This window comes from Oryx dammah, unplaced genomic scaffold (genome assembly GCF_014754425.2).
Source record: "Oryx dammah isolate SB20612 unplaced genomic scaffold, SCBI_Odam_1.1 HiC_scaffold_3, whole genome shotgun sequence".
Classification (NCBI taxonomy): domain Eukaryota; kingdom Metazoa; phylum Chordata; class Mammalia; order Artiodactyla; family Bovidae; genus Oryx; species Oryx dammah.
The window spans coordinates 92,018,952-92,034,241 of record NW_024070187.1 but is presented as its reverse complement, the minus strand read 5'-3'; the positions used below and the strand labels follow the sequence as shown (position 1 = coordinate 92,034,241).

Genomic DNA, 15,290 nt, shown 5'->3' with positions numbered 1-15,290 from the left:
TAGCCTCCTAATTGGTTTGACTCCTTGCATTCTAGTCCATGAATCCCCAAAAGTGACTTTTTTTCTAAAATTCAGACTTATCAAGTGTCAGAGGGCACTTTAATCTATGAACGCATATCTTTCTTCAGTCTTGGAAAAATTTCAGCCATCATTTCTGCAAATATTGCTCCTCCATCATTCCCTCAATTCTTCCTACCTAGAAATCATAACAAACATATTTGAATCCTCCCAATATAATCTCCATGTCTCGTCTTTAACTCTTACTCATTCTTTAGTCTCTTCCACACAAAGGCCTTTCCTGACTCTCCAGTCTGGAACAGGTCTCAGGTCTCCCAGGTATAGTTCTTACACATTTCATTCTTGCCATACATAGAAACATTCTGTTCAGTGATTATTTACCATCTTTATCATTTAAAGCTGTGAAATGCAGAGACTAGAATTGCTTTGTTCTTTTCACAGTCCCCAGTGCCCAGCTGGTTATCTATAATTATCTGTGTTAAGTCATGTCCAACTCTTTATGATTCCACCGACTGTAGCCTGCCAGGCTCCTCTGTCCATTCCTGCCAGGCAAGAATACTGGAGAGGGTTGCCATTTCCTCCTCCAGGGGATCTTCCCAATTCAGAGATTGAACCTGTGTCTCCTACATTTCCTGCATCACAGGGGGATTCTTTTACCCACTGAGCCATTGGGAAATTGGTGTTCAATAATACTAGCAATATAAATGATAGAAGCCAGATACTGTAATTATATATACTCAAGCACTAGCATCTTTGCCTCACTCTAAAATTTTCTCAGTATGTTTCAGATGAAAATTCTAGAGAGCGATCGTGTGAATTTTAGTTCTAAAGGATATCAAATGCAGTAAAATGACCTCCCACTAAAATAAAAAGAAACTCCTTTTGTTTCACCTACAAGAAAAGCCTTTGGTATAAAATATCAGTTACAATATGTAAACCAGTAATTAAAAGTCCTAGGAAAATTCTAGACTGGAATTTCAAACAGCTAGCTTAACAATAATTAGAAAAGAATAATTGCTGGAAACTTATATCAGGCTAAACTTTACCATTTGGGGAGGCAGGATTTCTACACCCATTGTATCTTAATTTTGCCAAAGGGTCTGACAAAAATCTCAAAGATACACCTGTGAATACAAAAATGAAGTGGTGTCTAGTAGTTGTAGGTGGATTTGAAGATAGTTGAAATATATACTCAAAAAGTTGTCAGTAAATCTTTGTAACTGGAAATGAATGTCTGTACTAGAGTATCATGATGAAGTCAATTTCTTACTCGATTATTTTCATCAATGACTTTAACGAAAACAGAGATCATGCTAATGATATTTAAATATGCCACATACACTTATACTGAACACGTACTACCTGAAAGAAAAATTCAAATTTACTTTAGCCAGTTGTAGCAGTAAATTAGGATTCCCTGGTGGCTCAGTGCTAAAGAACCTACCTGCCAATCAGAAGATGTGGGCTCAATTCCTGGGTTGGGAAGATCCTGTGGAGGAGGAAATGGCAAACCCACTCCAGTATTCTTGCCCAGAGGATCCCATGGACAGAGGGGTCTGGCAGCCTACAGTCTATGAGGTCGCAAAGAGCTGGATACCACTGAGCAACTAAACATAGCAATAAACTAAAAGCAATCAGATGAAGTTTAAATGAATATATCTTTCCTTTTCTCATTTGCCTTTCACTTCTCTTTTCTCAGCTATTTGTAAGGCCTTCTCAGTAAACCATTTTGCCTTTTTGCATTTCTTTTTCTTGGAGATGGTCTTGATCACTGCCTCCTGTCATGAACCTCCATGAACCATCCATAGTTCAATGGACTCAATGGGCATGACTCAATGGAATCAATGGACATGAGTTTGAGCAAACTGGGAGACAGTGAAAGACAGGGTAACCTGGTGTGCTGCAGTCCATGGGGTCGCAAAGAGTCGGACACGACTGAGCAACTGAACTGATTGAATCATATGAAATAAGCTACATTGTAAGGACAGTCCTGCATTTATATTTCAGGACCAATTGTACAAACAGAGGAGACAGAAGGCCTATTTAAACAGCAGTATTATTAAAAAAAAAATCTAAGAATCTTAGTTGATTAAGAGCTTACTAAAAGTTGACATGGTACTAAAGAAATGAACACAGTCTTAAGCTGAAGAGCCTTCATGTAAACCTCAGTGTCAGCTGGACCCCCTGCTGTATGTAGACCTGCAAAATGAAGCCTCAAGGCCAGTTTCTCTGCATGGGAGTGACAGGTCAGTGCCCTGTTCTGACAGCTTAGAGTTTCCTGAAGTTTTCTTCTTCAAACTTCCATCGGCCTGCGTGTTCTCGAGTCCTTCTGTGCAGTCTCTCATTCCAGAAACATAACTCAGCCCCTTCACTGACTGCCACAAGAAAAGGGTTCCTGCCGAGCACTGTAAATTATTAAGACTATAGGGAAGATCTGGAGGGATACAGTGGTGTCAGACTACAGAGCAAGGGGCTTCCATCATTTCTCTTTGAATCTTTCTTCCTCTCTTACTGAACACCTCATCCTCCTCCAATCCCCGCATGACCTTGTCTCACTTAAATTGGTTCTGCACATTCCAAGCCCACTGGGTTCTCAGCGTCCCCCTTCAGAGCTGTGTGGGTGCAGGCTCTTTTCTCCATCTTACGACATTCAGACCACAGAGGGTATTAGTCCTACTGCACTCACATTGGAGGACCATGTCTTGAGTAACAGGCACAGTTCTCTGAGGTCAGTGACCCCATGGAAAATGCCAAGAAGATAGTGAAGATGGCAGCAAGCAGACCAGAGAGCAGTGAGGGAAGCAGGGATGTACCTTAACCATCATTCACAGAAGAGGAAGCGACCTCACAGCCTATGAAGTCCATTCTCCCTCCTGAATAGGCCTGTTTGCTACTGTACCTCTGAGATGGTCCTCTCTTTTTGCTCCTATATTCCACTGACTCCAGTCCTTCCAGGAGCAGAGAAGTCCAGCTGGGAGATGATGGCTAATTTCCAACTTTTGAAGATAACAGTCTGAATGAATGAGCAAGGAGCCATGCTATACTTCCCCAGAGGGGAGTTCTAGGGCTGATGAGAAAGAACTGTCCAACAGCTATGGCCCCCACCAATGGACCTCCCTTCCTCATCTGCAGATGCCTGTGAAGGGGTAAGAGAAAACCTCTGCCCTGGGTGCAAGGTTGGCTCAGATACCCTGGAGTTCTCCTGCTACCCTAGGGCCCTATGGTTTAAAGTACTGAGATCCTCAATTAGCATCTCTTCTTTATCTACTCAGCTGATTGTCCTTGAATTTTAGAGCTCAGTACGCAATTTCTAAAGGTTTCTGTAACCAGGCTCTAGACAGCTCTGCAGCTCTTAGTTTTTTCTATCATATGGTTATTAATGTCTCCCCTTTATACTGATTAGATTTCCTACAAAGCCCTTTACAGAACAATTTCTGCAATTTTCAGGCCTATAATTGTCTCTAATGATGAGCATTAGAAAAGGACACTATGGATAACTTTTTAAGTACTAGAAATTAAAATACCACAACTCAGGGGCATGCTTTACTCAATCTTTGGAAGAAGGAAACTTAAGCTTTAGCAAAAACTAAAGTTAGAATATTCTTAATTTAACTGACTTAGTCTATAAAATCCTATTTACATGGTAGCATAGCAAATGCATTTCTTCAGGGCAGAAGCTTCCCAGAAGAGAAATATTTCCATGCAACGTATTTTTGTCACCTATACACTATATAAGGGATTCTGTTTTTTTCCTTTGAACTTTTATTTCTGTGATTCTACTGTGGTGAAGAGCCTCATCAATCTAAGTCACTCTTTCTATAGCAGTACTCCCTTGCTCTTGAACAGAACATTTAAGTATTTCATTCGTGTCTCTTGTGTTACAGAACCTACAGGTAGACCTTGCTGGTAGACAGTTTATATACACCAAGCAAAGGTTTTGTTACAAAAGTAAAAAGAAAAAAATCTTTTCATTGTCTTGAAAAGGGATTTTTATCTCTGGTTTCTCAACAGATGATGCAAGACGGGGGGTTCTAGAACTTCAAATGCTAATCCTTGCAAGCATCTCCATAAACTAACAGTAATATCTATCTTTATATTTATAAAATATAGGTATCTTTCAATGCTTGATTTGTCTCTTGTTTCACATGCTGACGGTAACACAACAATAGCTATACTGAGAGCTTATTCTCTGCTAAAGTCTACGCTAAGTGCAATGATGTTAGATGTAGAAACTATTTATTTGGCTGTGCTAGGTCTTCACCGATGCACACGAGCTTTCTCTAGTTGCAGCAAGGGGGGGGCTACTCTCTAGTTGCAGTGAGTGTCCTTCTCACTGCAGTGGCTTCTCCTACTGGGGAGCACGGGCTCTAGGGTGTGCAGGCTTCAGTAGTTGTGGCACGTGAGTTTAGCTGATCTGGGCATGTGGGATCTTCTTTGACCAGAGATTGAATTTGTGTTTCTTCCATTGGCTGAAGGAAATTGGCTCCAGGACTAAAGGAAATCAATCCTGAATATTCAAAGGAAGGACTGGTGCTGAAGCTGAAGCTCCAATACTTTGGCCACCTGATTTGTAAGAGCTGACTCATTAGAAAAGATTCTGATGCTGGGCAAGATTCAAGGCAGGAGGAGAATGGGATAGAGGATGAGATGGTTGGATGGCATCACCAACTCAATGGACATGAGTTTGAGTAGGCTCTGGGAGTTGGTGGTGGTCAGGGAAGCCTGGTGCGCTGTGGCCCATGGGTTGCAAAGAATTGGACACAGCTGAGTGACTGGACTGAACTGAACTCCTCCATTGGCAGGTAGATTCTTTCCCACTGAGCCCCCAGGGAAGCCCTAGATGTAGGCACTATTACAATCCCCCTTTTATAGGAAAAAGAAACTAAAGCTTAGTGGTTAATTCACCTGCTCAAGGTCACAAAGCTAGTTAAGGGGCAGTTAGGAGTTGCAATTTCATTACCTGATTTGAGAGCCCACTCTGCTAACCATGACTCTTTAATTCCTTCAACGTGGGACTTCCTAGGACACAAACTTGAAATATCTGCCCTGTATTTGCTAACTGTCATTTTCAAAACGAGAAAAGTATAACACAATTTTTTGGCAACTGACACTTTACTGACTGAAATGAAATAAGCCTCCTCAGCCTGTCCCAAAACTGTTCCTTCATCTGTGAAGCACTTCCTGAATTTCCCCCCTCCGATTTGCCCTTGCCCCAATTTATCCCAACTCTTAGTTTGTGTGTGACTCAGATAATTAATCATGCTTTGGCTTATTTGAGAACTAAGACATCTATACACGTAGCTCTCATGCAAGACAAAAATAACTACTGTTTGGGCAGAAACTGAATGCCCTGTAGCGTATCAAGCCTTGCATATTGTCAATATTCAACAAACATATCTCAAAAACAAACCCAGTGAAGTGCTGAGGTCATGGCTTGTGTGCTTCAAATGAGCTCTGCTCTCTGCTCAGGATCTTGGAACTGACTCACTAAAAGAAACCATAGGAATAAAATAGACTAACACTTTAATTATTTTAATGAGATAACTATAGTACAGAGAGGTTAAATGATTGGCCCAAGATCACACAGCTGGTACTTGCAGAGGAGAGATCTAGCCCAGCACTTCCAATTAGGCCCATATCTGAGTTATCATCTATTCATCATCTCCATATGCTTTGTAGATTCCTTTTCTTTCTTTTCTAAAAATAAAGGTTAGGTAAGAACATGGAAGCAAAAAAATCTCTATGTCCTTCTATGACCTCAGAAGAGCAAGAAGGGATAGACAGTTCATTTTTTAAAAAAACTTACGCTGACAAACACGGTTATCATCGAGATAGTGCCCAGGGAAGCAGGCGGTACTGCAGGTGCCAAGGTGGGACAGAACACGGCCAGTGTCACAGGAGGAGCAGGAGAAGGGACCCTTGCCCTGGCAGGTCCTGCAGGAGGAGTGACATTCTGCAGAGAGATGAGACACGGAGGGAACCCATGAAGCCAAATTCCCTTCCAAAGCAGCACACCCAGAGCCACTAATAAAAGCTCCAGCACGGAGAGGGTTAACTGGGCTGCTTTACTGCCCCCTGCACTGGCGTGATTCCCCCTCTGCACTGGCGTGATTCTCACTTTCTGTCTCTCTCTCTGGAGGTTCAAGCCTTCTCAGGTATGATCCCCAAGTGAAAGAAGATCACGGGGCACCACCAGCTCCTGCGTCCAGCACTTACTCACTTTTACAAGCTCCTCTCTCCACGAAGTACCCAGAAGGGCAATCAGGGACACAGCGGTCCCCCAGCAGCAGGTTCCGGGCATTCTGGCACTGCAGGCAGACGCTCCCGGTGTCACGGAGGTCAGCTGCACAGTGATGGCACAGAGGGTGGCAGTCTGGAGAGGACAGAGGGGAGAAAGAGAAGGCACGGATGCTATGAAAGCAGCATCTCATTTCTACATTGAAAGGTAAAAGGGATTGCAATGACCACTGCTGCAGCGCAGACAGCTGGGGAGTAGCCTGAAGGCAGTGTGTACATCAGTAAAGTAGAAGCCTGGGACCTGTACAAATGGTGTGTTTGAGGATTTTAGCAAATGGCCAGGCCCAGCACAGCAATTGAGTCTTCATCCCTTTCCAACTGAACAGCCTTCAAACCCTAGGGCAGCCTGTGATAGATACTTGCCAGGAGTATAGAAAGAACTGTCAGATAACAGAAACAGTCCATCAGATCAACACAGAGAGCTCTGAGAGCTTGAATACAGAGAGCCCTCCCTTGTTCACAGACCTTCTTAGTATGCTCAGTACCTCCATGAGGCTCCATCTCCCAAAGGGGGTCTTCCAGAGTCAGCTCTCCAGTCTCAGACATTGGTGTGAGAGGATTAGGGTTAGTTGATAATTGAATTGGGGGAAATTTTCAGTCCTTAACTAGAGGTAGGAGAAAGCAATGGCACCCCACTCCAGTAGTCTTGCCTGGAAAATCCCACGGATAGAGAAGCCTGGTAGGCTGCAGTCCATGGGATCACTAAGAGTCAGTCACGACTGAGCAAGTTCACTTTCACTTTTCACTTTCCTGCATTGGAGATGGCAATGGCAGCCCACTCCAGTGTTCTTGCCTGGAGAATCCCAGGGATGGGGAAGCCTGGTGGGCTGCCACCTATGGGGTCGCACAGAGTCAGACATGACTGAAGTAACTTAGCAGCAGCAACTAGAGGTAAAGTTAGAGTTTCCTTGGTGGCTCAATGGTAAAGCATCTGCTTGCCAATGCAGGAGCTGTGGGCTGGATCCCTGGGTTGGGAGGATCCCCTGGAGATGGAAATGGCAACCCACTTTGATATTTTTGCCTCCAGAATTCCATGGACAGAGGAGCCTGGCAGCTACAGACCATAGCGTTCCAAAGAGTGAAATATGACTTAGCAATTAAACCACAACAAAGAGGTCAAGTTACAAAGAAGAGTTAAGTTTAAAAGTCATAGGATTAATTATCTGGGACGGCCAGCACTCTTTCTTGTTCTCACCCATATAATAGTCCTCCTCTGATTAGAGAATTTGGATGTATGTAGTACCTCTCCCTATAGGTGAAAACGTCCTCTGTCCTACTTTAAGTGATAATAATGCTTCAAGTCCCATTTACTACCCTCCATCCCAAGGATGGAAGCCACAAATTATAAATTACCCCCCAAAATGAAAAAGAAGTAAAGACCTAGGAAAATAAAGGTCTGGTTTATATGGTCTTATCTTATCTTATCTTCCCCGCTAGGATTCAAAGCACTGTTTGCAGTCACTAAAGCACCATTCCGTAGCCAGGTATGTCTTATCATCCTAAAGTCTTGTAGACAGAGACTGTGATTTCTAGAAATATTGAGACTAAAGAATCCTTGTCAATAAAACAAATTGCTTACCTCAGTTGAGAAAGTATCTGCCTGCAATTCGGGAGACCTGGGTTCAATTCCTCGGTCGGGAAGTTCCCCTGGAGAAGGAAATGGCAACCCACTCCAATATTCTTGCCTGGAGAATCCCAGGCAAGAATGGACAGAGGAACCTGGTGGGCCACAGTTCATGGGATCGCAAGTTGGACACAACTTAGCGCTTTCTTTTCTTCTTTGTTTCTCTCTAAGCCTCAGTGACACACTTTCTAATTGCTGATCATCTGAGACATATTCTATGCCAAAGAAGAGATGTTAACTCCATACCCAGCACCCATTTATCCATACAAGAAGTCTTTCTGGGGCCTCCACAGTCACTCCAGAAGTTGAACCTGGAGTGTCCTCTTCAAAAACGCCAACTTTTTTATAGCAGTAGACAAACGAACAGCCTCTGACCTTTCTCTGAACTTCAGGAGTTTCAAGTTTCTGGCAGCCTTTTGCCAATATTAGAAACTATTCTTGATATCCTAAGAGGCAAATTACTCCCCATTACAGTCCTTCAGTAAATTATAAAGGAAATGATGGGTGTATCGAGAGAAATCTGATGAGGAGGCTATTTCCCCCTGATTCAGTGTATAGCTTCCACACAATTCCAACCTTTTGTTTTCTTTTTGTGTGTACTCTCCTCTCAGTGTCAGGAGCACTGAAAAGTCGCTGGAGCAGATGGAGGTGGCTTTATTGTATGATTACCTTAATGAGTGGGTACCAGTTAGAATTGGAAACCCAGGAAACAGGACTGATTCAAGGCTCCATTGTCTGAAAAGTCTTGGCCTCTTCCTCTTCATTTAAGCCAGTGCTTAAGAGTGTGCCGGGCTCAGGCATGCATCAACGAGATCTGCAGGTGTGCAGTGGTCTAAAAACTAGTTGCCTCTAACTGAGGCTTTCTCCAGCATACAATTAGAGAAAGGAAAAAGAATAATCACCAAGGGGATGCTTTGAAAAGAAAGTAAGCAGATCTCTTGAGTATTCTGTGGCTACAATAAACAAATATTTATGGATTTGTCTGATTGTGTGGAACTCTAGAAGCTGTTTGAATGAATTGTGTGATGTGTATGAAATAATTCTAAAGGCAGCTAGAGCTACTTCACGCTCTCATGGAAACTGCTTTTTAAAAATATGTTTGTTTCTATGTATTTATCTGGCTGCACTGGGTTTTAGTTGATGCACATGGGATCTTGTTCCCTGACCAGGAATTGAACTCGGGTCCCCTGTCTTGGGAGCACAGTCTCAGTCGCTGATCCACCAAGGGAGTCCCTCGTGGCAGCTGCTTTGAAACCCTTGCTACTCTTCCCCAGTCACCAGAACCCGCCCTGCCACCCTCCCAGCTCCTCCCAGGTTATTTCACCGTCTACTTGATTCACCCCATCAAGCATGAACACCTTTGTTTCTTTCCTGTCAACCTCTTTTTATTTCATCTCGTCTCCCCTCCCAGAATGAAATGGCTAACTCCTCCACCCATATTTTTTGATCCAATACTCAACACTATATGAACATTATGGCAACCTTATTGCATCTTTTACCCCCATCTCTCTTCATTCTCCCTGACATCAACCTCCAAATGTGTTCTGCGTTAGTTACTCCCCCGAAAAATTTTCTCAACAACCATTCCATCTCTTGCCTTCCCCTCACCACCCAACTGTCTTGCCTCCCTAACTTCTCACCGCACTGTTATCTGCCTTCCGCCTCCACAATTCAGCTGTTACGGCTCTTGAAAAGGGCTCTGACCACCTCCTAACGACCAGATGTAATGGCCTCCTCTAACTCCTGCACTGTGTGCTGTACTCAGTCATGTCTGGCTCTTTGCAACCCCATGGACTGTGGCCCACCAGGCTCCTCAGTCCATGGAATTTTCCAGGCAAGGATACTAGAGTGCGTTGCCATTTCCTACTCCCGGGGATCATCCCGACCCAGGGATCAAACCTGTCTCTTGAGCCTCCTGCAACAGAGGTGGATTCTTCACCACTGAGCCATCTGGGAAGCCTAACTCACCCAAAATGTCTGTAGCACATGGCACTTTAGATCACCCGTCCTCCTTGACCTCCTTTCCCCTCTTCCTGTGCTTTGTCCTGGGGCTCCTCTCAGTCATTCTCTGCCTCTCATTGCCTGATAAGTGTAGAAATACCTCACAACTTTCAAACTCTTCTAGCCCCCTAACTCTCATCTGCCAAAGGTCTTAGAATCAGGCATGGCTGTTTGCATCATCTTGGTCTGGTAAACAGCTACCAAAAGCCTGTGGAAAGGGCCCAAGAGTTGCATAGAGAGGGAATGTGAAGTGGTACAGCCAGTATGGAAAACAGGATGGAGGCATCTCAAAATTTTAAAAATTCTACGTCTGCATATTTTTCTGAAGAAAACAACACTAAATTGAAAACATACATGCCCCCCTACTTTCACTGCAGCATTATTTATAAAAGTCAAGGTATGAAAGCTACCTAAATGTCCATCTGTAGATGAATGGATAAAGAAGATGTAGTATATATATTCCCAATGGAATATTACTCAACGATAGAAAGAATGCAATGTTGCCATTTGCAACGACATGGATGGACCTTGGGGTATATGCTAAATGAAATAGGTCAGATAGAGAAAGACAAATGCCATATGACTTCACTTACATATGGAATCTAAAAAGTAAAAAAAAGAGAGAACATAAAACAGAAACAGAGTCAAAGATGGAGAAAACAAATAGATAGCAGCCAGAAAGGAGAGTGCTGGAGAGGGGATGAGTGAAACAGGTGGTGGCGAAGGACAGATACAAACTTCTAGTGACAAAATAAATAAGTAATGGGGATAAAATGTACAGCATGGGGAATACCAGCTATAATACCATAATAACTTTGTATGGTGACAGACGGTAACTAGACTTATCATGGTGATCATTTTATAATGTATAGAAATATCAAATCGCTATGTTGTGTACCAGGAACTAACACAGTGCTGTAGGTCAATTATATTTCAATTTAAAAAAAAAAAGGAGAGAGTTGCAGAGACTTCAAAATTACTCAGGAGTTCTGCCTCTCTCCATGGCTCCATATTAAGCCTTAAAGAGGCATGGAATCAATCACAGACACACCACAATGCATGATGAAGTGAGTACCCAGAGGCAAGGAGAAATCAATGAGTGACACCTGAAAAAATAAAACAATCAACCGTACATTACCCAAAGCATCACATTAATCCAGGTTAGTTTACAGTTTCACATTATACACGAGACTGTAACTATTCGAGTTTGGAAAGCTGGCCTCTTTTTGTGCACTACCTGTTACTTCAGTTTAGTCGCTCAGTCATGTCTGACTCTGCGACCCCATGAATCGCAGCACACCAGGCCTCCCTGTCCATCACCAACTCCCGGAGTTCATTCAAACTCAGGTCCATCAAGTCCGGGATGCCATCCAGCCATCTCATCCTCTGTCGTCCCCTTCTCCTCCTGCCCCCAATCCCTCCCAGCATTAGAGTCTTTGCTTGAGGTGGCCAAAGTATTGGAGTTTCATCTTTAGCATAAGCAATACCTGTACTCATTCCTTATTCATTTATCCATAGCTTAAAAAGTCATGCTGGAGGCCTCCCAGGTGGTGCAATGGTAAAGAATTCACCTGCTACTGCAGGGGACATGGGTTCGATCCCTGGTCGTGGAAGATGTCACATGACACGGAGAAACTAAGCCCGTGCTCCACAACTATGGAGCCTGTGCTTATGCCCTAGAACCTGTGCTCCACATCGAGAGAAGCCACCACAGTGAGAAGCTCATGCACTGCAATAGAGAGTAGCCCCTGCTCACACAACTAAAGAAAAGCCCGTGCAGCAAGAAAGACCCAGCACAGACAAAAATACATAAGTAAAATCATTTTTAATGTCATACTGAACACCCAGTCCTAGGAATAGACTCACCCCAAAACAACAGTCTGCTCGAGTCCTGTGTTAATGCGTGTGTGTACTGTGCAAAGTTGCTTCCATCGTGTCTGACTGTTTGTGATCCTATGGACTATAGCCCACCAGGCTCCTCTTCATGGGATTCTCCAGGCATGAATACTGGCATGGGTTGCCAAGCTCTCCTCCAGGGGATCTTCCCCACCCAGAACCTGTGTCTCTTGGGTCTTCTGCATTGACAGGCGAGTTCTTTACCGCTAGCACCATGGGGGAAGCCCTCCTGGGTTGTTAATGTTAACAGCAGTAGTAGTGAAAGTCACTCAGTCATGTCTGAATCTTTGCGACCCCATAGACTATATAGTCTATGGAATTCTCTAGGCCAGAATACTGGAGTGGGTAGCTTTTCCCTTCTCCAGGGGATCTTCCTAACCCAGTGATCAGACCCAGGTATCCCACATTGCAGGCAGATTCTTTACCAGTTGAGCTACAATACATTCCTGCAAATCTTTCTTCCTAAATCTGTCTTATAACAATCCCCCAACACAAGACCACATAAAACCAATATGCTCTCAAATCTTGCTGTGGAGTCAACCTGAAGGTTGACTGACTTTTATTAAACCAACTAGAAAAGAAAATTAAATTCCTAAAACCTAGGAAACACCTTTGTCTTAAGAGGCTTGAAGTCAAAATTATAGGAAAGAATTCCTTGGGAGAGCTCAAAATGAGTTATGATGTGCAGGTAAAGAAGCCAGAAATCAGAGCAACAGGGCTTAAGGATTAATTCCAGTGTCCTGACTACAATCAGAAAAGCATTGTTCCCATAGGAAGACTGCTCAGGTGTGACAGGCTACAAGTGGCCAGTCCCGCTGAGCACCACCTGTAGGCAAGCTTCAGGCTCAAGCCTGGGAGCCCACTGTGATCTTCCACTCTGAGAGGGGCTGAGTGGGGCTAAAGACAGGGAGCTTACAATTTTACTTTTCTGACTACAAAGTGAGCCATGGAAGAAACTATGAAAAGCATTTTTATAAAGTATAAATAAACATAAAAATCCCCCTACATAAATCTTTCAGAGTAAATAGCTACTCACATGGACCTTTTTCTCTTAGTTCTTTTTGTGTACAATTTTCACGATATAGATTTTTACAAAAATGCTGCTGCTGCTAAGTCACTTCAGTCGTGTCCAACTCTCAGTGACCTCATGGACTGCAGCCCACCAGGCTCCTCCGTCCATGGGATTTTCCAGGCAAGAGTACTGCAGTGGGCTGCCATTGCCTTTTCCGTTACATAGATGAGATTCTACTAAACATTGTTATATAATAACTTTTTAAAATTTAATACCATATAATACTTTTTTTTTTTACTCAATGCCATCATTTCCATATGTTATTAAGGGATTCTTCATAAACATCATTTTGGGGGACTGCATAATATTCTAGCATTGAATAAACCAAATTTACCATTTTCTTTAAAAAAAATTATTTTTAGCTGTGTTGGGTTTTAGTCACAGCACAAGGGCTTCTCTCTAGCTGCAGGTGAGAGTTCAGTAGTTCAGTAATTGTGGCACATGAGCTTAGTTACTTGAAGGCATGTGGGATCTTAGATCCCTGAACAGGGATTGAACTTGTGTGCCCTGAACTGGAAGGCAGATTCTTAACCATTGGACAACCAGGGAAGTCCCTTACCATTTTTCTTATCCTTGATCACTTACTTTCAATTCATCCACTTTTATAATGAAGGCCAAGATAATTCACTTGTGCTTTTTATATTATTTCCTAAATGACAGTGTCAGTAAGTACAGCTAATATTATTATTATAGCTTACATTTATTGAGCTTTGAATATACATCAAGCACTATATTAATTATCATAAATGCATAATCTCATTTGAAAAGATGAGGTAGGCAATGTTATTATCTCTATTTTAAAGATGAGGAAAGACTCAAAAGTTGTCATTTGCTCACACTGACTCCAGATCATACACTTTTAGCCACTACAGTCATGAAACAAATGTGAAATTCTCAATCAGTTCAGTTCAGTTCAGTCACTCAGTCGGGTCTGACTCTTTGCGACCCCATGAATCGCAGCACGTCAGGCCTCCCTGTCCATCACCAACTCCTGGAGTTCACTCAAACTCATGTCCATCGAGTCGGTGATGCCATCCAGCCATCTCATCCTCTGCTGTCCCCTTCTCCTCCTGCCCCCAATCCCTCTCAGCATCAGTCTTTTCCAATGAGTCAACTCTTTGCTTGAGGTGGCCAAAGTACTGGAGTTTCAGCTTTAGCATCATTCCTTCCAAAGAACACCCAGAACTGATCTCCTTTAGAATGGACTGGTTGGATCTCCTTGCAGTCCGAGGGACTCTCAAGAGTCTTCTCCAACACCACAAATTTCTGTCCAACTGTTTCATCATAACTTTGCCTGCACTAAGACACTTAAAAAAAATAAAACAATCTGGCTAATTTGGCTGGTGAAAACTGCTGTTACATAGTTGTTTTGATTCGGATTTCTTTTATTCTAAGTGAAGCTGAACATGTAACAAATCTTTCTTTCAAACCGTAAAACTGTTCAAATGTCTCTTGTACTTATAGAGCTTTCACTATGGTGCAGGCAAGGATCCAAGATACAGGATGACAGTTGAGTATCAGATATACGTAATCAAACAGTAGGTTGAGATCTCAACCAATGAATTCTTTCCTCATCCACTGCATCCATCCCCCATTGGACCAGGGACCATGGGCACCACGTGCTCCTGGAGAAAGTTAGCAGAATCAGACCAGCACAGATGCCAAATTCATGGAGCCCAGGGAGCAGGTGAAAGACAGAAGAAAAAAGAAACTTAAATGTGGAACTGGAATGAGGAGACTCACACCCTTCCCCACCAATATGACCCCTATGCTCTCCACCTCGGTACCCCAGCCTAGAAACACCCTTCGAGCTGGAGAGGAAGAAGGAGCAGAAAGACCCTCCACTTTGCACCTCCTCTCCCCTCCCTCCCATGGAAAAGGTTGGAGGTAGCCAAGTAGGATATTCAAGAATACAACACTAAAATAGACTTAGGCTGTGCTTCTTGACTTTAAAGAGGGTTGTGCCCAAACTGAGTCCTGGGTCCTAAGGCAATAGAGATGGTGGCAGAGCAGGATGAGCAATGAGAGAGTGTAAGGCAGATGCTTAGACATGGGACTACCTTGAGATTGCTGCAAATTTTTGTAAAATGTAAACGAGGCAAGCACAGGGACCATGGAAGTCTCTGACAGGAGACCAGCTCAGTTCAGGAGTCAGGGGAGGCTGCCTTTAAGGGGCTGAGACAGGAAAACTAAGTGGGAGTTAGCTGTGAGAGGAGATGAGTTGGGGGAGGGAGGTTGGAAAGGTCCCAAAAAGAAGAAAAACACGCAAAAACCCAGAAGCTCAACAGAACAGGATGCCTTCAAGGAACTGAAAAAGGTTCTATACACCTGGATGTTGAAGAACTACAAAGTTGCTGCTCAGGACCTGGCTATGCTAGTTTT

At 43.3% G+C, this 15,290-nt stretch overlaps 1 protein-coding gene across 1 annotated transcript in view; it reads right to left on the bottom strand.

The window, feature by feature from the left end:
- FRAS1 (Fraser extracellular matrix complex subunit 1) overlaps positions 1 to 15,290 on the bottom strand; it is a 507,275-nt gene that overhangs the window by 179,122 nt on the left and 312,863 nt on the right. The window contains exons 21-22 of the mRNA XM_040237169.1: positions 6,239 to 6,391; positions 5,825 to 5,971 (exon numbers count right to left, since the gene is read on the bottom strand). Of these exons, the coding sequence (XP_040093103.1) occupies positions 5,825 to 5,971; positions 6,239 to 6,391 (300 nt within the window). The remainder of the gene's footprint in view (positions 1 to 5,824; positions 5,972 to 6,238; positions 6,392 to 15,290) is intronic.